The sequence below is a fragment of the Miniopterus natalensis genome, chromosome 15 (genome assembly GCF_054644295.1).
Source record: "Miniopterus natalensis isolate mMinNat1 chromosome 15, mMinNat1.hap1, whole genome shotgun sequence".
NCBI lineage: Eukaryota > Metazoa > Chordata > Mammalia > Chiroptera > Miniopteridae > Miniopterus > Miniopterus natalensis.
Window position 1 is genome coordinate 36,496,553 of NC_142095.1, and position 24,875 is coordinate 36,521,427.

At 51.6% G+C, this 24,875-nt stretch overlaps 2 protein-coding genes across 3 annotated transcripts in view; one reads left to right on the forward strand and one right to left on the reverse strand.

Moving 5' to 3' along the window:
- NEK4 (NIMA related kinase 4) overlaps positions 1–4,736 on the reverse strand; it is a 34,456-nt gene extending 29,720 nt beyond the window's left edge. Inside the window, exons 1-4 of the mRNA XM_016210224.2 lie at positions 4,467–4,736; positions 2,717–2,983; positions 621–818; positions 73–180 (exon numbers count right to left, since the gene is read on the reverse strand). Coding sequence (XP_016065710.1) covers positions 73–180; positions 621–818; positions 2,717–2,983; positions 4,467–4,559 — 666 coding nt within the window. The 5' untranslated portion in view covers positions 4,560–4,736. The remainder of the gene's footprint in view (positions 1–72; positions 181–620; positions 819–2,716; positions 2,984–4,466) is intronic.
- Positions 4,737–9,342: 4,606 nt separating this feature from the next.
- ITIH1 (inter-alpha-trypsin inhibitor heavy chain 1) lies at positions 9,343–22,593 on the forward strand. Of its 2 annotated transcripts, XM_016210233.2 has the most exons (22): positions 9,343–9,441; positions 9,668–9,688; positions 10,004–10,170; positions 10,601–10,705; positions 11,072–11,234; positions 11,791–11,904; positions 13,198–13,323; positions 13,409–13,525; positions 14,392–14,560; positions 14,647–14,766; positions 15,701–15,882; positions 16,161–16,346; positions 17,404–17,543; positions 18,056–18,210; positions 18,311–18,325; positions 18,693–18,713; positions 19,111–19,194; positions 19,303–19,416; positions 20,445–20,646; positions 21,488–21,660; positions 22,197–22,308; positions 22,464–22,593. In XM_016210233.2, the coding sequence occupies exons 1-22, from the start codon at positions 9,343–9,345 to the stop codon at positions 22,591–22,593; spliced, it is 2,715 nt and encodes a 904-aa protein (XP_016065719.2). The 2 variants fall into 2 exon arrangements, with proteins under 2 accessions (XP_016065719.2, XP_087680784.1); XM_087824658.1 differs by lacking the exon at positions 18,311–18,325.
- The last annotated feature ends 2,282 nt before the right edge of the window (positions 22,594–24,875 follow it).

Here is a 24,875-nt window from a genome sequence, read left to right on the forward strand (position 1 = left end):
CTACGTAGAAAACTGCATTAAATTAACCTTGCCCCAAATATAATAAACAATTAGTTCCAGAATATTCCTTACCTTTCCTTCAATAATCCGATAAACTAAAGAATTCATGTCTTTTGCATTGAAAGCATGCTTCAGGGTGGCCATTTCATAAACACAGCATCCCAGAGCCCAAACATCAGACTAGAAAAGAACAATAGTAAATGTAAGTTATATATCAAAATGCTTTATTTACATTCTTCCTCTTAAAAAAGAAAAGACAGCCCTAGCCAGTTTGGCTCAGCGGTTAGAGCATCAGCTCGCAGACTAAAGGGTCCCAGGTTCGATTCCAGCCAAGGGCATGTATCTCCATTGCAGGCTCTAGCCCCAGCCCTGGTCAGGGCACGTGCGGGAGGCAACCAATTGATGTCTCCCTCACATCTGTGTTTCTTTCTCTCTCACCCCCTTCCACTCTCTCTGAAAAAGCAATGGAAAAAATATCCCTGGGTGAGGATTAAAAAAAAAAGACATTTTCCTTAAACCAATTCAAATAGAATTCTTTGAAAGAACTATTCTGTTGAGCTTTGAAATTATGAATACTGTCCTAGAGACAAGGAGAGCCAGCATACACGGCCCAATCCTACCTTATAGTTGTAAGGTTTGTTTGAGAACAATTCAGGGCTCATGTAGTAGGGTGTGCCAATGAGGGTGCTAGCCATATCACAGTGGTTCTCTAACACTCGCGCAATTCCTAGGTCACCCACTTTGATGATGTTTGTTCTTGTTAGGAAGACATTTTGAGTTTTCAGATCTCGGTGAAGGATGTGTCTTTCATGTAAATACTGAAAAGAGAAATAAAATTTCATTAAATATAAATATTCTTATCTACTTATTTATTCCTGACTTCTTATATACCATCGATAATTGCATGAGTTAAAGAGCCTTAGTTATCTACATATCAAAACATGATTGTTTTATAGTCTCTAAACAAAAAGTCTAATTTACAACTTTCAAGAGTAAAAAAATTACCCTGGCCAGGTAGCTCAGTTGGTTAGAATATCATTTCAATACTCCAAGGTTTGGGTTTGATCCTTGGTCAAGGCACATATAAGAATCAACCAGTGAATGCATAAATAAGTGGAACAACAAATCAGTGTCTCTCTCTCTCTCTCCCTTTCTTTCTCCCTAAAATCAATAAATAAATTTGAGAACTTTTTTAAACATTAAAAAAAAAAGGGTGAGTGCAGCAATGACGACTGCAGTGGCAATGATGGTGGTGGAGTGGGTGGTGCTGCGCAGCCCACAATGGTGAACACACTGATCAAGTCCAAGGTGTGGCAGTCTACCCGACCGGGCCTGGGGCAGCGGCCCACACCCCAGACGCTGCAGCTGCACTCAGTAACCCATGCACCCACCTCCAAGACCTGAAAGACATCACCCACAATGTTCACTATGAGAACTACCCTACCTGCAGACTCAATGAAAGCCACATGCTGCCCCATGGGCCAGACTGGCTAAACCTGGCCCTGACCCCAGCCAGCCCCCAGGCCACCCCTGGGGCCTCAAAGGTTTGCCGATGGGCCCAAACAATTCCACAGAGTGGTACTGAGCACAGAAACACCCTGGGCACCTGGGGTTCCCCAAGTGCTCAGCAGCCCCCAAACACATACTTGTGTAATAGAGCATGTATTAAAGGTGGACATTGCTTTTTTTAAAAAAGTAAAAAGATTAAATTACATGCATTAATTTGTGCAGTATCCTTCACAATTATTCATTGACCATTACACCATTTAGTGTTATATGGATCCAGTTTAAAAACTTGCTTACAGACTCTCACTGAAGGTAGAAAAAAACAACTTATACAAGGTCAGATCCACATTCCTCTCATATTCATAAGGTCTTCAGCTTAATAATATTTTCAAATACTAGTTCACTTTTATTTAGATAGAGTATCCTAGAATTTAAACTACAAGGTCAATTAATTCTGGACAAATCTTCCCAGTTCCAGAGTATTTCATAAACAGTCTATTAAATATGTGTATATTAAATCACAATCATGTTTTGCATTTCCACTCTGCCACAGGGTTAAAGTCTCAAATCCAACAGTTTAGGCATATTAATTAGCTCAACCACTTTTCAGTATGACACAGCTGACCAAATCATAACAAACATGGTCATTCTTTGCTCTCTGTCAACTCAGGGTGCTTAAAATGAACTTTGGCATAGCCCAGTTGGAGTGGCTCAGTTGGCTGAGCCTCATCCTCTCATCCTGTGCACCAGAAGGTCGCCAGTTCAGTATCTGGTCAGGGCACATACCTGGGTTGCAGGTTTGATCCCTGGTCAGGGCGCATACAGAAGTTAACGGATAGATGTTACCGATCTGTTTCTCTCTCACATCAATGCCCCCCCCCCTTCTTCTCTTTAAGCATGTCCTTGGGTGAGGATTAAAAAATAATAATAAAAAACAATGGGGAAAAAAAGGACTTTGGTATAAATATTAAATGAATAGAGAATTGACTTCCCCTCCAATTAGACATGAAATGCATGTCTACTTCAATATGGATATCACTCATTCAGACACTCTCTAATGCTACAACATGAGCAACTGAGTCTACTTCACAAATGGATTTTCAAAAAATACATTTTTTTCATGTACACATTTGGGGAAGAATTTCCCTAAAATCCACCTGCCATTCGCTGTCCCCTTGAAGCAAGTAGATGCTGTGAGTCTGGACAGTACCTGCAGAGCCATGGCGATCTGAACAAACCACTCCACCACCTGACTTTCAGGCAGAAGCTGCCCTTTCTGCTCCTTGAGCTTTCGGTACAGATCACCTCCTTCGCAGAAGCCCATGACGATGTATAGCAAACCATCCCCTCCCTCCCATGACTCCTTGTAGGTGACAATATTGGGGTGCTTCAGCTGGGACAAGAGCTGGGCTTCCTGTTCAGCAGCTCGCCGCTCTCGGCTGGAGGCATTTCGCAGGTTCAGCTTTTTGATGACATACTACAAAGAAAACACTTGTTTTTACAATGTACAAATAAACATACAGTTTTATAGGTTCAGAAGTATTTAGGGTTCTCCTGAATGTCCTCAAAACTAATCTTCTGGAACCTGTCCAATAACCTAATCATTTTGTTATTCACAAAGCACAAAACTGGCGGGGGGGGGGAAACATTTGCTATCACTAATAGTACTTTTTACAGGTTAGACTAATGGGGGAGGGGGTGTCACAAGAAATTTCTGCAGACAGAATGGATCCATGGGTTGCATTAAGTATTCAAAGGGATCCATAGCCCAATAAGGTTAAAAATCACTGACTGTCAACATACAAAACTATTCCCACTTTTAAAAAAATCAATATCCTCTCACATCTAATACAATACCCTCAATCAATCAAAAGACCACACAATTCATTATTCAACAAACATATACGTAATTGTGCTTTGTAAAATGTGACCTACTGCTCTATGTGAGGGGCTATTATTACAGCTAGAACCCTATCCTCAACTCAAAAAAGCCAATGACATCCCCCCACACACACACACACACACCTCTGCCTACTGAATAAATCTCTTATGCCTGAGCTTTTGTTGCAGGCAGAGTGGCCAGCACCTGAGACAAGGAAGAATAGGTGAGACAGCCTTATACTTAGGGGACCTCTCTAAGCTTGTCTGGGGCAGTCCCACTGTGTTGGTGTAATAATGGCACCTTCTTTCAGTTTCAAACTTGTCCCAGTTTGTACAATATGTTATATGGTCACCCTATTAAAAAGCCCCTTAAAGAACAGGCTCCTTACCCTGAAGTTGTGATAAAGGGCTTGACGCAAAGGAGTGACAGTAGATTTAAGTTTTAGAACAATCACTAAGATTGCAGTGAAAGGGATGGATTGGAGAAGAGCAAGCCATGTGGCAGGGAGGACCAGTGGGAGGCCTTGACAATAGTTTACCTAGAGATAATGATGTCCTGGATTGGGGTGGTACCAGTGGAGATGGAGAAGAGCCTGCTGGCTTACCCGACAGATGAATGGGGGTGGGGGGAAGAGAGGAGTCAAGAAAGGCTCCCAGGTGTCCAGCACCGGCAACTGGCTGGTTGGTGGTGCTGCTCATGACAGATTTGGCAAGAAGGTGATGAGTTTTAAGTGAGATCCTAGTCTCCAGGTCATATGTATAGGGCCCGTCATTCAAGGAGTAATATTTGCCAGACGCTGGGTCAGGTCCTGGGAATGCATGACCTCGCGGGACTGTTGAGGGTGCGGGAAAGTGGGCAGATCAAGCACACCAATTAATACTACAAAGAAAAACTACAGGCGCTCGGGGTGCGTATTACAGGAAGGAACGGCCTGGTCTTGGTGATCAGGGACGCTGGCCCTGCGGGAGTGCCATCTGAGGTGAGTCCCCTTCAGACCACCGCGGCGCCTAATCTATGGACAGTGCCCTCGGCGAACCCGTGTGACCCCCGCCCCCTGATGGGCCCCGACTCCGCCGACCTGCCTGCCGTCCCGCCGGTGCCTCACGAGCGTCACCTCCCCGTAGCTGCCCCTGCCCACGACCTGCAGATAGCAGTAGGCGGCCAGGGGCATGTTCCCGGCGCGGGGCAACAGTCGGGATGCGGCGGCGGCGACGGAAGGCAGGGCAGCTGGCCACAGCGAGAGGCCCAGCTCATGCCCGGGAAGCTGCGGTGCCCACGGCGGCGGAGACGGCCCGGCCGGGGCGCGAACGCGAAGGCCCGGCCCACGGAGACGCCGCTGCCATAGCGATCCCCGCCGGCGCAGCTGGGCGCATGCTCCGGAGGTCCGCGGGCGCCACAGACCCGCCATAGAGCCGAGGCGCCGGGCGGCTAGAGCGACTCCGTCGGGCCCCGCGCGCGCTGCAGCCTCGGCACCGCCCCGGGAACTACCGGGTTGTGGGCACCCGTAAAGTCGTGGAAGCTTCCGCTTATTGAGCACTTGTTTTCTTGGTTTTAAAAAATATATATATATCTTTATTGATTTCCCAGAGAGGAAGGGAGAGGGGGAGAGAGAGAGAAACATCAATGGTGAGTCACTGATCGGCTGCCTCCTGCACGCCCCCTGCTGGGGAGCGAGCCCGCAACCCGGGCCTGTTCCCTGACCGGGAGCCCAACCGCGATCTCCTGCTCTAAGCGCTCTCCAAGCACTGGTCATTTTACAAGTACTTATTGGCCCCTCTACCATGTGCCGGGCGGCAAACTTCCTGACCTCCTGGAGCTCACGTTCTAATGGTTGTGGGTGGTTGACAGACTCTAGACTCTTACAAGTAACATTTGTCATCGCCCCCCCCACCCCCTTGTCACATGTCTGTCTATGGGTCCAGCAATACATCTTATTTTTTATTCATTTCAAAGTAAATTGGATGCATCAGTACGCTTCACCCCTAAACACTTCAGCTTATGTATTGAGAAGTGCAAAGAAGTCCATAAGGACTCATGCATGGCCCTGAACTAAGTGACCTGGCCAAACCCTGGCATGGCTGCTAACAGCTTTAAGGCAGTGGCCCTAGGAGGACCCTGGGCCCCCTTAAAGGCCCACCTATGACAGCTCAAAACTGCCAAAAGAATTTATTGTTTGTCCCAGCCAATACCTCACTCTCCTAAAGCATTTACTTTAAAAAGCTTGCAATTGTAAAGCCTTCCTGTGTCCCTTTAAGGGGATAGGTAATATTACCTTCTACAACCCAGGAGTGTCTTTCGCAAGGACCTGAATTCTTCGCTTTGAAATGTAAGATTTATTCTGCCTACATCTGACAACCAATATTTGCCCAGTTGGGGGCAATATTGCCCCTGTTGAAAATACGTAACATAGAGCATACTTTTACCCCAGAAAGTTAAATCATGCTCCGTTGCAGTTAATCCCCAGCCTCCTCCTAGAGTCAAGTATGTTATTTCATTTAATCCTTACATCAACCCTGTGAGGCTGGTGCTATTATCATCCTCACCTTATAGTTAAGGAAACCAAGTTTCTGGGAAGTTAAGAAACCCAAAACAATTTTAGAAGTCTTAGGGCTTGCTCCCTCCTAACCTCCACCCCCCCCCCCCCCAAGTCATTTGGCCTCCTCTATCCCCAAGAAAGCTTCCTGGAAAATGACTCAGATTCCCCAGATATTTTTTTTAGGTCTTCATCCATTCCTTAGCAGTCTTTGCCCCTCTGGGGAATCCTCTTGTTTCTTACTTTCTAGGACTTTCCTGGCTCTCCTGCTCTCCTTATACACATCTATTCTCTTTTAACTTCTCATGTTCCCCTCAAGTTTTGAGTTTTCCCAAGGCTCTGTGCTCTGCCCTCTGCTTTTTACCTCCTCCAGCTTGCTCTTCGTCAAATCTATCATTCATTCTACAGACATTTAGTATGGCCCACAAGGTGCAAGGTTGGTGCCCTGCCTTGGAAGCACAAAGTGAACAAGACAGAGTCCTGCCTCTGTGGTGCTTACAGTCAAAGAGGGAAATGGCTGTGAATCAGTGAAGCATACTAACAAGTCATCCTTGCTGAGGTGAATGCTGTGCACAAAGGTCACTGGGTCCAGCTGAAGCATCCAGGGGAGGTTACCCCCAAGCAAGCATTGCTTTGGCTTAAGTTTGAAGGCAAACTTTTTCAGGCAGAGGGAGCACAATATGCTAAGGCCCAATGGACTTCTTTTGTGACTCCACCTCCACACCTCAGTGTGAACTCCTTGGCACCCAAGTGTGAATGGATAAATCGGAGGTTGATAAATGAATGAGTGAAAAAGCACCCACCTACATGGATCAGGAAAAAGATGAAGCTGAGAGACCTAGAGGGGCCATGGCTGGGTGACATGGAGGGGTCAGCAGCAGCCGGACCACTCAGGACCTGGAGGTGTGTTAGATAGGGAAAAGCCTAGAGCAGATCGACCTTTTTATTTTTTTAAATATGTTTTTATTGATTGTTTTTAAAATATATCTTTATTGGTTTCAGAGAGAGGAAGGGAGAGGGGGAGAGAGAGAGAGAAACATCAATGATGAAAGTCGTCATTGATTGGCTGCCTCCTGCACACCCTCAACTGGGGATCAAGCCTGCAACCCGGGCATGTGCCCTGACTGGGAATCTAACCACGATCTCCCAGGTCCCAGGTCAAGGTCGGAGGTGGGGGTTGGGGTAGAGTGTCTAGGGGAGGGAGGCATCAGGATTCTACCAAGCTTTCTGGCTTGGATGCCTGGAAGGGTAGTGGTGACCTTCATTGGGGTAGATAAGAGGGGGAAGACCAGGCTTGGTGGTGGGGTGCAGGAAGGGGAAAGAAAGGTCTTCATTTCATTGGACATATTAGATTGAGGGGCCCTGAGAAAATCAAGCTGGCAGTTGGCTGTGTGGTTGGAACTCAGAGCAGGTGTGGTCCTGTGTGCTGTCCTGTTTCACCAGCAGCACAGCCACCCTCTCGGGCCCCCTCAGCTGCTTTCTGGTCACCCCTCTCCTCACCAACAAGTCTACAGAGCAAGTCAGCCTTTCCTCTAACATGAGAACAATATTAGTATCTGTCTTTTGGGGGGTAGTTGTGAGCAGTAAATGAATTAGGACACTGAGAAGTGAGCCAGGCACTAGTCACTGTTAGCTCTCCCCATACCTTTTGTCTTCCCCAGGCCACACAAACATGTTTCCAGCACCTGCTATGTACCAGGCTTAGTGATAGCCATCTCCCAACAGCCCAGTCTTGATCTTGCCACAACCCTGCTCAAAATACTTCAGTGTTTCCCACCCAAAAGGCTGGCCACTTTCAGACCCTTGCACCAGCTGGTCTCAAATCACTTCCCACCTTTCTTCCCCACCCTCTCCATCAGGTTCTGCTCCCATCACACAGCTAGGTGACTACCTACACTCTCCCCAAGCATGCTTCACACTTACCCACCTGCTTTTCTCTCCCTTCCCCTCCTTGTGGTTCTATTTCCCAGGCACCTCCTCCAGGAGGCTTCTCCTAAGCCCAGTGGGAGATGAGCTCCATCCCTTCCAGATTTCTATTGCTTCTTCATGCTGCTCTTTAGCTTCTGACCACTTTTTGGATTCCCTGTGTCTTCCTTTGACTTATCTGACTCCTTTTCCCAAGCATCAGCTCACTCAACACAGAGAGGCGCTTAAGTTTCATTACTGTGGTGCCCCAGTGCTTGGCACTGTGCCCAACCTACCACAGGGTTTGTTCCACACTGGTACAGGGAAACAGAACTTCAGATGTACAAAAGTTTTGTGTTGGTCCAGCTCATCTTTTACAAAGGCCAGAAAATAGGCCAAAAGGTCATTCTGGCCTGGAAACAATAAACCTTTCCCAGAAGCTGCTCTGTGAGACAAAGTCCAGGAGAAGCAAACAGAGATGAAAGAGGCCTCTGGGCCCCCCTCACTACATCAGGGTCACAGCAGCCAGTACATTCCACCCAGGCCCTGGATTGGATTGACCAGGGGCAATGTCGGTCCAGCGTGCTGTGGTTTGTAGGAGACAGGGAGGGTTTGGGCATAAAAATTAAGAAATTGGAGGTAAAAGAAGGGTCTTTGGAGTCTTCGACTCTGCTTTTCCCTTCTTCCTAATAATACAGAGGGCATTTCTGTGATTACACGATAGGCTTGAACTTTGGAGTCTGAAAGATCTGAGTTTGGATACCGGCTCTGTCACTTGCTGGCCCCTTGCATCACAGCTCAGTGCTGAGCCCCAAGGCCACACAGAAGTCTCTCACAGGCTCAGAGGCCCCCCTATGAGGAACATTCAGGGACACCATGAGGATAAAATTAGACAATAAGAGGAGTAGAGCAATTCATGCCACACGATCAGCCGTCCATTATGAAAAGTTGATTCATTGTCATCTCCTGCTCAGGTGGCAGGATGCTGGGGCTACTTCTGTTCTTCTTTCCAAAGCTGGGCGAGAAGGTCCAGAGAAATGAAGCAACTGTCCTAAAGCATGGGTCACCCGTTACGCATCCCCTGGGACTGCACAGACGGCCTCTGGCAGAACTGCTAGGGTTGGTGCCATCAGAAACGGGGCAGATACTTTCTAAGCCACAGGCCTCCCTGGTCAAAGTGTGACTGTCTGAAAAGTTTGTTGGTACTTAAAGAATTTTGAAAGTAACGCTTAACAAAGTTTAGAAATCCATTTTTAACTGTGGTTTCTTGACACATGTCACGGTACCACCTGTGCCAGACCCACGATTAGACAAGCAGTCTGAGTCTGGTCAGGAGTTTACACAGCTGGGAATCCCCCCAAGGAGAAAGCTTTCACTGTCAGCTTTTGATCCCCCAAACTGTAATATTTACCGTCATCTTGTCTAATGTTTAATCCATGTTTATCGAGCACTTTATTGATTGATGGTCTGAGTGAAGAGACAAGGCAGCGGGAGCCTTGAGAACGTGGACGGCACCATGGGACTGCGGGGGCTGCTGTACCTGTCCCTGGTGTCCCTCCTCACCCTGCAGCCTGTGACTGCTCAGGGTTCACCCAAAAGGCTCAAAAGCAGCGAGGTATGTGGGTAAATCCTCGGGGCAGAAACAGGCAGCTGGGCCTGGGAGGGGTACACAAGACCCTCACCTCAAGGAGTGGGGCTACCCTCAGTCACCTTGACCAACTCTGACCGGAGAGTGAGGCCAAGGGGCAGGGGGTACAGGCTGTGTCCCAGTCCCATACGTTAACAAAAAGCCGTGGTCGCCTGGGCATTCACACTCACATTGACCTTGGTTTGTTTTACAGAAGCGACAGGCTGTGGACACAGTGAGTGAGTCTCTGTAAAGGAGTCTGTGGTGGGGCCACTATTACAGCCTCGCTTTCCCCATCCCCGGGGGGGTGCCCCTCTGTTAGCGCTCTGGGTAGAGGGACTCCCATCTCCTAGAAATGGGACTCTCCCACCCCACCTGATGCCCAACTGCTTGGTCTCAGGCGGAGAGAACAAATGGGTCTCCCTGGGAGGTCTGGTCTTCAGGTACCTTGTGTCAGTAAGAACTGGGTGCTGACCTCAATACGACACAAGGTCTCTCATGGGCTCAAGGCCCCCATCCCAGGCCACAGTGCCCTCACGTCTCACTTTAGACTGTCGACGGCGTGATCATCCAGAGTTTGAAAGTCAACTGCAAAGTCACCTCTCGCTTCGCCCACTATGTCATCACCAGCCAAGTGGTCAACAGTGCCAATGAAGCCAAGGAAGTGGCCTTCGATGTGGAGATCCCCAAGACAGCCTTCATCAGTGACTTTGCCATGTGCGTGCCCTGCCTGACTCCCACACCCAGAACTGTCCCTTCACCTGGCCCAGCCCAAGACCATGGCTCAAAGTGGCCAGACAGTGCACCATCTCCTCATTCCCCAAAGGGCCACAGGCCATTTCCAGCTCCGAAGGGAGGAACAGTCTCATAGGTCGGTTCTGGGCTGACCATGATTTCAGCCTAGGACCCAAAGAGCAAAAGCTGGTGTCCACGACTTCTTTCCGGGCTCTGGCTGTAGCCGCTCACCTCACTGCTGAGGGGCCGCCGAGCAGCCCTGTGGGCGGAGGGAGGCCAGCGGGAGACACCCTCCCATGGGCGGCCACCTGGACAGGGCTTTCCCAGGATCTGGGCTGAAAACACCTCCAATAGGAAGGATCTGCGTGGTCAGGAAAGGGCTCCTCCCCTGAGGGCTTCTTCCTCCCTGCAGCACAACAAATGGAAACGCGTTCATCGGGAACATAAAGGACAAAGCGACTGCATGGAAGCAGTACCGCAAGGCGGCCGTCTCCGGAGAGCTTGCTGGCGTCGTCAGGTGAGTCTGAGCCCTGCTGGCCCGGTCTCTGAGGCGGTCCTCCCCTCGTGACAGGTGGCCTTGGGTGGAGAGCAGCCCCAGGCTGATGCGAAGTGAGCAAACTGCCCAAACCCAAATGCCAGCACAGGTGCCCTGGACAAGGCTGGTGCTGGCTTGCCCGTCTCCCAGGCCAGCCTGCAGGAGAAGTGGGGCCGTGTCCTCGGACCCTGGCTCTGACCAGCCAGCATAGATAAGGGGGCAGGTCAAAGATCCAGGGGCGCAGCACTAAAATAAGAGAACTTGATTCTGAGGCCCATGCTTTAGGTGACAAGGACCCACATGTCACTTACCATTTGTCTGTGTTCTTGCCTCTGGTGGCATGTGTAGGGCCTTGGGAAGAACGATGGAGCAGTTTACCATCCTCCTCACCATCGGGCCCGGCAGAAAGGCCATGTTCCGGCTGACCTACGAGGAGGTGCTGAAGCGAAAGCTTATGCAGTATGACATCGTCATCAAAGTCAAGCCCAAGCAGCTGGTGCATCACTTTGAGGTAGGTTGCTGGTGCCCACCAGCTCCAGGTAACGGTCTCAGGAGCAGGCCTCCTGCTTCTGCCTCGCTGTGGCTCTAGGCATTGGCTCAGCACCCATCGCGTGCCATCCCAGACCTGAGCACACAGAGAAGGGGACTGACTCCTCAGGGTGGGCTCTGATGGCTCCCCGTGGGCAGGGAGCTCGCTGAACCTTCCAGCCTCCTCTCTGAGCCTTGGCCTGCTCATCTATTAAATGGGGGTTCCTGTTTGTCCCAGGACTGCCACAAGGATCACAGGAGATAATGATGCCCAGGTAGTTTGTAAACTGGAAAGTCCTGGGCAGCTTAAGGGACTGTGATTTCTCTGGTGCCTCCGTGGTGGCTGAGTTGAGGGGTGTAGGCATGGACAGCTTCATTTAGCCAATATTTTTGGAGTGTCTACAACTTGCCACGCCCTTTGTTGAGGTCTGGGTGGGTGCTGCACGCAGTAGGTGACCAGGACACATGTTGGCTCCTGGTTGAGACTTGATGATGGCCCAAATGAGAGCCTTAGTGCAGGAATTTCTTCAATGATGCAGATTGACGTGGACATCTTCGAGCCCCAGGGGATCAGCAAGCTGGATGCCAAGACCTCCTTCCTCCCCAAGGAACTGGAGACTCAACTCATCAAGAAGTCCTTCTCAGGCAAAGAGGTGTGTGGCATGGCTGGGGGGTGGTGGCAGGCTCTCTGGGACTTCTTAACCTGGCCCAATCCCTTATGGAGTGTCCAAGCTTGGCCTGGGAACCAGGCAAGTACTTCAGGCTTCCATAGGGGTGAGAGAGGCAGGTGTTTTCTGGTTGGCATCCCAGGGGAACTTGGCACTCCTGGTTCTCAGTAACTTAGCAAAAGCCTGCATGCTGAGGCTGGGGCAGGTGCCCATGGTGACTATATGGTCTGGGGTGAGTTATTGGCTTTCTTGAGCCTCAGTTTCCTCTTTGCCCATAGGAAAGCATTCAGGGCACATGAGCAAATGTGAGATGCTGTTGAGGTTAGGATTCTAAGCTCCAGTGTTCTTGGAAACATAATTAAGTTTGGAGAGGTCTTTGGCCTACCCAGCCACTTACCACTTGTCACTCACCACCCACTTGCAGGAATCCCAGAGCCTCCTGCCTGCCCCCTCCCCAGTCCTGGAGGAGTATGGCATATGGTGGGTAATACCTAGCTAGTGCCCTGCTTTCTAACTTACCCTCAACTGGAGCCAGGAGCAACCTTTAGTGATTCATAATGGTTCATTTAAAGTAAATGTTTTTTATAGTTTTGGGGGGGGTCCTTTTAAACAAAATGTGACACCCCAGAGTCAGCAAACTTGCTTGCTTTCAGCAGGGGACCAAAGGGATGGGTCTTTGTCTTCCTAGCAATTCTTGTCAAGTTTTTTTTTTAATACACATCTTATTTTTATAAACAAACAAAAACTAAAAATAAAAAAGTCTTTAAAGAAAATGTTGAAAGTACAGATGTATAGAAAAGTACTGAGTAAAAACCATCCCTCATTTCCCTGAGCACCAACACCGAGTCAGTCCAGACCTCAGCTCCCACTCTGGGCCCTTCCTTCCAGTGTCTGCTCTTTGATTGTCCAGGTGGGTTCTATTTTCCAGCACAGTGCTGTAGCCTTACTTTTTTACTCCACAGTTTGAATCAGCTGATGCTCTCATGCTCTCATATTGCTGTTAATTTGCTTTTAATTTGTACCCAACGTTGTGGTACTTATTAAAGAAAATCCCAAAGATTCAGAAGCATATAAGCAAAGGAACAGGTTTTCTTTCCTACCACCTATAGGTGTTACTCTCAGCAGCTGGCTGAGGGCCCCACCTGACTCATTTCTATGCCTGTACAACACACACTCTCTCTCCCTCTCCTCCTCCCCCCCCCCCCCCCCCGTTGTCCTTGCAAACATCCTATTTGAGATGCACAAACCAGTAATGCCTCACACCTTTGATGGTTCCAGGGGCATGTGTTTTTCCGCCCTTCTGTGGGTCAGCAGCAATCCTGTCCCACATGCTCTACGACCTTGCTGGATGGGGAATTCACGGTGACCTATGATGTCAATCGAAACAAGCCCTGCGACCTCCTGGTGAGCTCAAAGCTTCTGGCCCAAGACTCAGAGAGTGGGCAGGGGAGCTTGTGCGGGAGGCCTCACTTGTTCCTTTGTGTTTCAGGTCGCCAATAACTACTTTGCCCACTTCTTTGCCCCCCAAAACTTGACGAACCTGAACAAGAACCTGGTTTTTGTAATTGACATCAGCGGCTCCATGGAAGGCCAGAAAATAAAGCAGGTAAACCGCGCCTTTAAACAGTTCACCCAACGGAAGCTTCTCCAGCCCTGATACCCACACCACGCTCGTTTTGCTGCCAGGGTCTGGGTTTGGGATTTCTGTTCCTGATCAGAGCAGGGTGACTTAAAGGGAAATTCCAGTGGTTAGGGGTTCTGGAATCTGCCACTTCTTTCCTGTGCAACTGTGGGCAAGTGCGTTCACTTCTCTTGGTGGCTAAGTGGGAATAATAATAGTGCGCACAGGGTCGTGGGTATCAATGAGGGAGTGCTTAGAAGATGAAACCTGGGGATAATTATGGGGGTCCTTGGGGAGGCATCTTGCAACAGGGCCACAGCCATGGCTCACAGTGCTCTTAAGTGTCTTGTCCATCGTACAGCGGAACCACAGCTGGATGAGTGGAGTTTTTTGTTTTTATTGGCTTTTAGAGAGAGAAGGGAAAGAGAGAGAGACACCGATTTGTTGTTCCACTTATTTATGCATTCATTGGTTTCTTCTTCTATGTGCCCTGACTGGTGATCAAACCCACAACCTTAGCATATTGGGATGACAGTATAACCAACTGAGCTACCCGACCAGGGCAGAAGGAGCAGTTTTAGGAACCCAGCCCCCTGGGTTCTCTTTCTGAATCCCACCTACCTGAAACTCCTGGTCATTTCTTCTCTCCACACTGGGCACCTTTGTCTTCCCCCTCCCCCATCACCAACCCCGGGCCCTGCAGGATGCTCTTTCCTGGCACCAGCTGGCCATCCCCTCCTGCTTGTTTACCATGTACCTCTGCCCTGGTGGTCCCTGAAATGGGTATCTGGCACAAACAGAAGCCACCATCCTGGAGCTCTGTCCTTCCACTGACTGTCCTGTCCTTGCAGACGAAGGAGGCACTCCTTAAAATCCTAGAGGAGATTCCGCCAGGGGACTACTTCGACTTGGTCCTCTTTGGGTCTCGAGTGCAATCGTGGAAGGGCTCACTGGTGCCGGCATCCGCTGCCAATCTGCAAGCAGCTCAGGAATACGTGTGGAGATTCTCCCTGGACGGGTGTAAGGGCAGGTGTCTCGGGCCACCTTGGTGTTGTCTCTGTCCCCTAAGAATGAGAACATACTGGTCTGCTTTCTCTCCTCTGTAGCCACAAACCTGAATGGAGGTTTGCTCCGGGGAATTGAGATCTTGAATCAGGGAAGCTTCCCAGGAATCAGCAACCATGCCCCAATTCTTATCATGTTGACAGATGGCGAGCCCACAGAGGGTAAGCACCTCGAGGACTACCTTGGGAGGTACTGATCTCTTCATTACTGAAGGCATTCAAGCTGCACTTAGAAACCCAAGCACTGGGGATACTGTTGGGGGTCAGAAAGGCTCAGGGCAAAGGCAAACACTGATCTAAAAACGGACTTCAGACCATAAAGTCTGCAGGATCTTCAAGGCTTCTGTCCTGAGCTGGGAAATCGGGGACGTTTCTGCATGATACAGCACTGCACAGGGCCCAGGAGGATGGGCAGGATTCCTAGGTTGAATTTAATGAACTATATATTCAGCATCAACTGTGTGCCAAGCACAGGACTAGGGACTGAGAAGAGATACCAAGAGAATAAGACATAGCTCTGTCGTTGAGGACCCCAGGGTCCATGGGGGAGGCAGATCCAGGAACAGAAGCTCTATCAAGGGCCCTGAAAGAACAGGGTGCTGGGAGGCTGTGGGACCACAGATGAGGGGCACCCAGCCCCAAAAATTCCCAGAAAGCCTCCTGGAGGGAGTGACTGTTGAGCTCAGTCTGGAAAGAGTTGAGGAGAAGCAGGAGGGATCCTGGCAGAGGGGGCGGCTTAAGCAATAAAAAGGTGTGTGCATGGGCAGGGCCTGCCTGGAAACCACAGGCATATGCAGAATAGGTGAAACGGGTGGAAAGGTCAGCAGGGCCTCACAGCCACAGCACGGAGCTATGGGAGGGTTTAGAACAGAATCAGACCTGCTTGTGATAGAGGCACATGGATGGGCAAGGTGCTGTTAGCAGCTGTTGCGGTTCCCAGGTTAGCCAGCAGGAGGCATTACCTCAAGATGCCTGCGGGAGCTGGAGATGGTCTCAGATGGGAGGCTTGGGCCCCAGGGAGTGTGCCTCAACGTCCCCTGGTGCTCCACATGTCTGTGAGCTGGTATCCAGTCACTGCCTGGGTATGTGACTGCAGGGGTGACGGACCGTTCCCAAATCCTCAAGAATGTCCGCAATGCCATCGGGGGCAGGTTCCCGCTCTACAACTTGGGCTTCGGCAACAACGTGGACTTCAGCTTCCTGGAGGTCCTGTCCATGGAGAACAATGGACGGGCCCAGAGAATCTATGAGGACCACGACGCCACCCAGCAGCTGCAGGTCTCCTCCCCCACCCCGCCCGGTCTCCCAGTGCACCACCAACCGCAGCCCACAGGGCGCCCCGCCTTGGCAGCCATTTGCCCATCAGCCTAGAGGAGCAGATAAAACTTTGGCATGGGTTTCAATGAACTGTGTGCCTCATGCCAGTTACTTAACCCTTCAGAGCCTATGGTTCCTTCTATAAAGTATGGATCCCAACACCCCACTTGTGAGTGGCTTTCCCATTGGGAGCCCAGGGTAACCCATCAGTTCTGAAGTTGCACCTCCCGCCCCTGCAGGGTTTCTATGACCAGGTAGCCAAACCCCTGCTGGTGGATGTGGAGTTGCAATACCCCAAGGACACTGTCTCGGCCCTGACCCAGCACATCCATAAGCAGTACTATGAAGGTTCCGAGATCGTGGTGGCTGGACGCATCGCTGAAAACAGACTGCACAGCTTCAAGGCAGATGTGCAGGCCCATGGGGTAAATAGTTGCCTTGGAGGGTGGAGAGGCCCTGCAGTACCCAGAGGGTACACACCTACACTGCTCCCCATTCCTACCCGCCACAGGGGCCCCTCTTTCCCCAGAGTAGTGCCCCCACCCCTGCATCATGCCACCCCCCAGGCCTGAATATTCTTCCATGAAGGTGTCCCAGGGACAGGATGGTATGGGGCCAACATGGCCTTGATTGTAGTCCCTTGGCCCCAAATGGACCACCTATTACTCCTCACACCATTTTCTGCCAGGCACGAGAGAACAAGAGGCCAGCCCCTTCCTTTTTGCTTGAACAGCGTTTCCTCAACACCTACTATGCACCCCACTTTTGTCAAGGTGCAGAGCAATGTGTTCCTGTGCACGCTGAGGGTCAGGATGCCCTGCAGGGTGTGGACTCAAGCCTTGCAGTGTGGTTGAAGGTGCAGAACGCAGGCTTTGAGAGAGGAGAGCTGAGCTGGACCCTGGCTCCACCCTGACTAGCTGGGTGACCTTGAGCAAATGGATTCAGCTCTCTAGATCTAAGTTTCCTTTCTGTACTATGGGAGTAACACTACATGGGAGAGCTATGTGGAGTAAATGGAGTAATCCACATAATACGCTGATGCAGTGTCTGGTGCATGGGGCACCATTAGGAAGTGTTGCCCATTGTTGTAGCTGGGGAGAGAAGGCACATCTGTGTGCTGTGGCAGGTTGAATGGTGCAGCCCACTGGGGGCATGGCAGATGTTTGGGGGAGCAGGGCATGGTGGAAGCAGCGGGGTGCTTGTTGGCATCCATGAAAGAGAGTAATCCCATGAGGTTAGAGCCTGGTTCTCCTATCCCTGGGATGCCCAGGACCTAGGGCAGTGTGGCTCCCAGAGGGTGCTCAGCAAGCTTTTGTGGAGAGAACGGCCGGATGGGGGTGAGAAGAGTAGGCTTAGGGAAGGAGGCTGCTGAGAAGGAAGCTGTAGAGGCCAGACAAGGGTGAGGCTCCAGGGAGCCTCGAGCACCAGCCAGCGGCTGTGCTCCTCACAGCTCACGACCCGTCTCCCCATCACAACCCTCAGGAGGGCCAAGATTTCAAGACAACCTGCCTGGTGGATGAAGAAGAGATGAAGAGACTGCTCCAAGAGCGGGGCCACATCCTGGAGAACCATGTGGAACGCTTCTGGGCCTACCTCACCATCCAGGAGCTGCTGGCCAAGCAGTATGACCCCTGCAGCTGCCCAGCAGGCACTTCCGCCCCAGAGTTCCCCTTACTCTCAGATTTACTGTCCTGCTTTGCTCACTGAGTTAATACTAACCAGTCACTAGTGTGGGCAGGGCCCCCTGGGGCCACAGGACAGTCCACTCTTTACCATGGGGCTACCGTGTCCAGGCACATTCATTTAATCCTCACAACATGTGGGCGAATGTCATTATCCCCACTTAACAGATGAGCAAACTGAGGCTCAGAGAGGTGAGACCACTTGCCCAGAATCTCATAGCTGTTCAATCCTTGGAGTATTTCTAAGCACATCCCTCAGCCCTGCCAAATCTCCAGGCTTTCTGGGTGGAGGTCTTTAAATCATGAGGTCCTTGATGACAGCCACTGACCGAGGACACTGCAGATGCTCAGGACATGTTTGGTGAATGAGTGACCAGACGAGTGAAGGATAAGGAAGGGCAAGCCCATCGTTGGCCAAGTTGCCAGGCTTGGAGCAGGTTTCTGTCCCACAGGTTGAAGTTGAAGGGGGAGGAAAAGGCCAAACTGTTGGCCGAGATCCTGCAGATGTCGCTGGCCTATCAATTTGTAACCCCGCTGACCTCCATGACCATAAGGGGCTTGGTAGACAAGGACGGCCTGGAGCCTGTCATTGACAAGCCACCGGAAGGTATGGTCTCTGCAGAAGGGGAGGCTGTGGGCCTTGGGGAAGCTCCTGAGGGCCAAAACCCTCCTGGGCTTCCATTCTCCTTCCTTTCTCTCCCTTCCAGAGTCTCTGCCCTTGGGTGAGTTTTTAAACCACGCTGGTTTTCTCAAGGGGCTTCCAGAGGCTGAGCAAGTAGCATGCGCTCCAGAACTCAGGCAGGCAACTCCCCACCCCCATCTCCCTGCCTCCAGCCCTTCGTGGTCTCTTCTTCCCCGAGATGACCTTGCCCACTTCGCCACAAACTAGTTGCTGTGTCCTGGCACAGCCTGAACCCCTGCTGGCCTCCTTTGGGGCCCTCATGTGAGCACGTGTCTGTGAAGAGGCCTGGGCACCGAGGAGGGCTGGGACCCCCAGGAGGAGAACTGGCCTAGGGTGCACTTGGACAATAAGGGGTGCATGCCTGTTGTGTGGGGCAGCAAGGGTGACACTGTCATTGTCCTCCACAGAGATGCTGGGACGCAGAAAGTGTAAGTGGCAGTCATCTTGATGACACACATCTCTACCTCTCTCCTCTACACATTACTGTCCCTGAGGCTGTGCCGTCAGGCCTGGGTTTTGCCTGATGAGGAAACAGCAGCCCAGGGCTTCCTTCCTCTGCTCCAGCTCTCCTCACTGCCTCTCCCTGGGAGTCCTCAGACAAGACCCTTTTGCCACCAGCCCCACCAGGTCCCCATGGGAGACAGAACAAGTTGGCCCACTGGGCTGGGCCAAACTTCCTTTCCCACCTCCCAAGAGGCATCAAGGGCTCTGTGTCCACTCCTGCTCGGGTGGCCTAGGGGTGGGAGGGGCCTTGGAAGAGGAGCCAGCAGCTCCGGGGAAGCCCAGCCACCTTCCTTCTAAACGCCATTCGCTCTCGCCGGTCAGCGTTCGTGCTTTCGGCCCAGCAGAAGCCTTCTCCGACTCAGCCCAGCTCCTATGTCAAGGCGGTGCCAAACCCAGTCACCAGTGGTGAGTCCTCGGCAGGTCTGAGGGACGCCCTGCCTGACTGAACCCTTGCCCCCGGCCAGCTTCATCTGTCCAATGCTCAATCTAATGGACTCCATGCTGTGCCCCCAGTGGACACTGACCCTCACTTCATCATCCACGTGCCCCAGAAAGAGGACACCCTGTGCTTCAACATCAATGAAGAGCCTGGTGTGATCCTGAATCTGGTGCAGGACCCCAACACAGGTATAGTGACAACATGCCCTCCACCAGACAGGGCAGGGCCTGGGCTCCCCTGCCCCTCAACATTGGGCCACGGACAAGATGATGGCTGGGGCCTCCACTTCCTACACCCTGTGCACCCTTCTGTCACCTGGCTGGCCTCAACTTGCCTTTTTCTCACCCTATCCACCTACCTGGGCCCTGTACAGGGCTGCTTCATGGGCAGGTGACCATACAGGCGCTCAGGACCCCATGTGTAGAAGGGTCCCAGGCTTGGTTTAATGGTCTCCTGTTGCTGTCTTGAAATTCTTAACTATTTTTAAACAAGAAGCCCCTCATTTTCATTTTGTACTGAGTCCTGCAAATTATGCAGCTGTCCTGCCTTTCTCCCCAGCATGTCTGAGGGAGCCTCAGAGTCCGTCTCCCCAGCAATGCTCAGGTGATGGGAATGTCTTCCTCCCCTTCCTCAGTCACTTCTGTCCTTCCAGTTCAGTCAGTCCATCTGCAAATGTTTGTTGAGTGTGTGCTAGGGGCCAGGGACACAGCGAGAACCGAGACAAAGTTCTTGCTCTCATGGAGTTTAGAGGAGACAATTAAGTGAACAAATTCTTAGATGACAGTTTCAGAGCATGAGGCCTGCTGCGTTAGAACAGTAAAGGTGGGGAAGGGGCCTTTTGGCTGCTCAGGTCAGAGGAGGCCTCTGGGAAGAGGCCCCACAAATGTCTGCAACACCTACTGTGACCTGCCCCTGTGTCAGGGACAGGGGTCACAGAAAGGAGCAGGCCAAGTCCTGCAAGACCTCTTTCAGAGCCCAGACCTGAGGGCTACATACTGGATAGGTAGTGTGGCAGGAGGGAAGAGAAGGGAGGTAGTGTTGTGTGTAGCCTGGACCAGTCCTGAAGGATCCCCTCGGGAGGTAAGACTCTTAAAGGTGGCCTGGCCTGGGTGGAGTGTGGGGATCTCCCAGGAAGGAGGCATGAGCAAAGGCGGCTGGGTGAGTGTCTAGCAAGAGCTGGCCCCTCTGACCTGGATGGCCCCTTGCCCCACTGCAGGCTTCTCAGTGAATGGGCAGCTCATTGGCATCAAGGCCAGGAGCCCTGGGCAGCATGAGGCCACGTACTTCGGACGGCTGGGGATCGCAAACCCTGTAACGGGCTTTCAGCTGGAAGTGACTCCTCAGAACATCACACTGAACTCTGGCTCCCATGGACCTGTGTTCTCCTGGAGGGACCAGGCTTCGCTGCGGCAGGATGGGTAACCAGGCTGAGACTGGGGTCTGGGCAGGGAGGCAGGGGTAGGTGTGGTGGGGGCCAAGACAGAAGCCCCAGAGCCAGTTCTGCTGCCTGAGCCTGCTGGGCCCTTGTCCCCTGGGCCATGTCATTGAATGATGTCACGTGGCTTTCATGTGGGCTGTGAAGACGTGTAGGGTCCTATGGACAATCCCATTCCCCTCAGTTTCTGGATACATGTTCTGGACTAGCTGCCTGGATGCCTGTGTTCCCGTGGCACCCTCGCCCTGCAGTCCACCCTATATCCACCAAACAAAGCTGGCCACCTCTTCCAGGAAGAACTCCTAGTCTCTTCCTCTGCTGAACTCTAAAGTTCTCCAGGTTCCTCTTTCAGTACCTGCCTTATCTCATGTTTGTTCCTTCATTCACACCTTCATTCACTCAACAAACTCCTCTGAGCACCAGTGCCCAATGCTGGGCAGCAGAGCTGTAGGAAGAGGCGATAAGTGGGAGTTAAAGAACACAGACTCTGACATTAGACAGGCTGGAGTCTAAGTCTTGGCTCTGCTGTTTATAGCTGTGTGACCCTGGGCAAATTACTTAACTTCTCTGAGCTTCGGTCCTCACAGGATCAGAGCGAGAACTGAATGATGCAGTTTGCTTAAAAGGCTTGGCACAGGCCCTAGCACACTGCAAGGACCCTTACATATAATAGCAACATGTGGGATTCTAGAAGCATAGAGCAGGTAACACCCAATCATCTGGGGGTGAGAGTAGGAGGGTCATAAGAGCTGGGTCCAGAGGACAAGGGTGGCTAAATGGAGAGGGGTGCAGTGCAGCTACACATGTCCCCATGGCCCCTGCAGGGTGGTGGTGACCATCAACAGGAAGAGAAACCTGGTGGTGTCTGTGGACGATGGAGGCACCTTTGAGGTCGTCCTGCACCGGGTATGGAAGGGGAGTGCCATCCAACAGGACTTCCTGGGCTTCTACGTGCTGGATAGTCACCGGATGTCTGCGCAGACACACGGGCTGCTGGGTACGGCTGAGCAGGCGGGCAGAGCTGTGGGGGTGGGGCTTTGAAGCCAGTGGACTGGTCAGTTCTGCAGCTGGGCATCAGGACAGGCTCACCTCCAACATGACCTCCAAGGCTCAGAGATCCAAAGAGGGCTTGTCCTGGTGAGGGTCTTGTCCCTCAAAAAGGCTGTGATCAAACACAGTGAAACTGGGCTCCCAGAGACCTCCTGGGTGGGATGGGTCATCAGCTACACTGCGTCTCCTCGTGACCTACCTGCAGACCCTGTTCTCTGTGGGCACCTACCCACCAAACCTCTCTCCCAGCCAGATTCCTTTGGAATTGGCCCCAAAAGACAGGAGGTATAACCACTTGACAGTATATCTGCTTCTCTATAGCAGGTGAACTAAACAAGTGGCTTTGATGCCAAAATCTATCAGAAACAGTCAAGCCCTTGAAAATATTCAAGCAACTCTTTAAACCTCCAGTGAGCACCACTAAATGCAAGGCATGAGCAAGGGTCCCTGCCGGTAACTGCTGCCTCCAATGTGCCTTTCCAGGACAATTCTTTCACCCCTTTGATTATCAAGTGTCTGACCTCCACCCCGGCTCTGACTCCACAAAAACAGATGCCACAATGGTGGTGAAGAACCACAGGCTTACGGTCACCAGGTGGGTGGGCTACTCTCCCAGCATCTCTGTCCTTGACATTGCCCATTGTTGGTCCAGGCCTTCCTCCTGGTGTCACATGGGTGGGGTGGGCTTCCTGGGAGATGTAGCTGTGCTGGGTCCAAAAGGTGATCCCAAGTTGACTTGTCTCTCCCCAGGGGCTTGCAAAAAGACTACAGCAAGGACCCCCGGCACGGGGCTGAGGTGACCTGCTGGTTCGTCCACAACAATGGAGCAGGACTGATCGATGGTGTTCACACTGACTATATAGTCCCTGACATCTTCTGAGCCCCCAGCCAGCATGCCTGTCCTGTCCTGGAGGAGAACAGCATCCTGACCTGCTGCCCAGACCACACCTCCCTGTCCAAGGGGTCCCCTGTGTGAAAGCACCCATGACTTCCATTAAAGAGAGATTATGTCCCTCCCAGGCTGGCTGCTCTGTGGAAGGGAGAATGGCAGGGAGGCAATTCAAGATGCTGCCCCTCAGAGAGACTCGGGGGTCACGGCAGACCTGGAGGCCTGGAGGAAGCCCATATTAATTCACCCGCACCTCACCCTGTTCTCTGCCGCCACCTGCCCCCTGCCCTCTGAATGCCCTGAGCGTACCCTGCACACAGCTCATCCCACAGGTTCAGGGACCAAATGACACTAGCAACATGCACAGGAATGACCAGCAACAGCCACTGCTGACTCAGTGCTTCCTGTAGCCAGGCACAGTTCTAAGTGTCTTAGTTGAATTAATTCAATCCATGCTCCCAGCAGCGCTAGGCGAGACTTTTATCAGGCCCATTTATAGCTAAGGAAACTAAAGTTAGGTAATTTGTTCAAAATCACTCATTTTCTAAGTGGCAGAGCTGGGATTTGAACCCATCCTGTCTGGAGTCAGCAGGTGAGTGTGTAACTACCCCCATATCAATACTCCACTCAGGCTGGGTAACTGGTAGCCAAAGCCTCATGGGATCTGGTTCCAGATATTCCAAAGTATCACTTAAAGTGAATGTATGAAAGAAACATGAAATATATATGGGCTTTGGTCCTGAAGAAGTGCTAGCAGTAGCCGGAGGCTGCACCCACTGGGGTGGGGCCTCAGGAGGCAGTTCCTGCCCCCCACCCTTATGGTGATTGCCCAGTGGGGGGTTTACAACCTCTGACAGGGAGAGAGTATTTCCCAAAGGCAGAAATGGCCACTGCTCAGAAGCTGTGATTTCAGGGGCCAGGAACAGCAGCCCTCCGGCTCCTCACACTGATTCCTGGAATATTCCATCAGGGTTCCTTCCTTTCCATGGCTTTGCCTTGGGCCCAGTTAAAGTGCAATGTCAAAGGATGCAGGGAGGTGAACCTACACTTCAGGGAGCTGCTGGCCCTTCAGGTGAAAGTTGATGGGACTCCACTCCTTTCCAAAGGGTTTCTGCTGGCTTCTGTTCAGTTCCATGAGGCCCATGAGGTCCCAGATCAACAAATGTTGAGCTCCACGAATGCCCCAGGCCCAGGGAACACAGCGTCCTCCATGGCAGGCTGGGGGGCAGTCAATAGAGTTTCAGAGACCGACCTGTTGTCTGGAGTATCCTGGGTTTCTCAAGGGAAAGCTGTGGGTGGCCAGTTGGCTCATCACTCTGAGCAAGGCTCTGCCCAATTCGGGCTCATTTTCCCCTCCTGCAGAGAGGAAATGGGTAAGCCTGAAGAGCTCTTAGATTCTACCTAATTCTAAATTCTGCATAATGACTCTAGGTCCCCCAAGTCCCCAGCTGTCCCTCAGAAGCCTCCTGAGCAGCCTCAGAACTGCTATTTCAAGTTGTCCCTCCCACAAAACTCAAAGTGTTTGGGGTTGAGGGTGTTTCTCGCTCTGTTCCTCTGTTCCCAGCAGTCAACTCTCTCTATACATCTCACAGTGAGGTACAGAACATTCAGCCAAGGCCATAATACAATCTAGAAAGTAGTGGCCCTGTGCCCAGGCATCCTTATCAACTCCATTTAGTAGTGACTGAGTGGGAGAGTCACTGGGTCACTTTGCTCAGAAGAGCATGGGTTTGGCAGGCACATGGCCAGCACTCTGGAAGGTTCAGGGTTGGCAGGGCCCTAGTGTGGCCCAGGAGGTCTCATTCCCCACTTCAAGGGGACGAGACCTGGCCTCTGAAGCTTACATTGTCCCGGAGGCCAGAGCTCCAGCCTCACTGGAGACTTTTGGGAAATGATTTTTTTTGTAAACCCTCACACAAGTACATATTTTTATTGATTTTTAGAGAGAGAAGAAGGGAGACAGGGAGAGAGAAACATCGATGTGAAAAAGAAACATCGATCTGCTGCCTCCTGCATGTGCCCCAACCAGGGATCAAACCCTCAACCCTATTATATGCCTTGACTGGGAACCGAACCCATACCCTTTTGGTGTACAGGATGACACTCCAACCAACTGAGCCACCCTGCCAGGGTGGGAAATGACTGTTTAAGAGGTTGAGGGCACCTGAGTCATTGCCCAGGCCCTGGGAGCTCAGAGATGAATATGACATGGCCTGGCCCCCCAGGAGCCCCGAGTCCAGGGGCAGTGATCAGCCCTAAACATGCAAACCTCA

Bases quoted from the DNA above. Each gene is read 5' to 3' on its own strand.
- ITIH1 (XM_016210233.2), top strand. From the start codon at position 9,343: ATGGGACTGCGGGGGCTGCTGTACCTGTCCCTGGTGTCCCTCCTCACC. The intron at 14,561-14,646 runs GTAAGGGCAGGT...TCTCCTCTGTAG, and splicing joins GAGATTCTCCCTGGACGGGT to CCACAAACCTGAATGGAGGT. The intron at 16,347-17,403 runs GTAAATAGTTGC...CACAACCCTCAG, and splicing joins CAGATGTGCAGGCCCATGGG to GAGGGCCAAGATTTCAAGAC.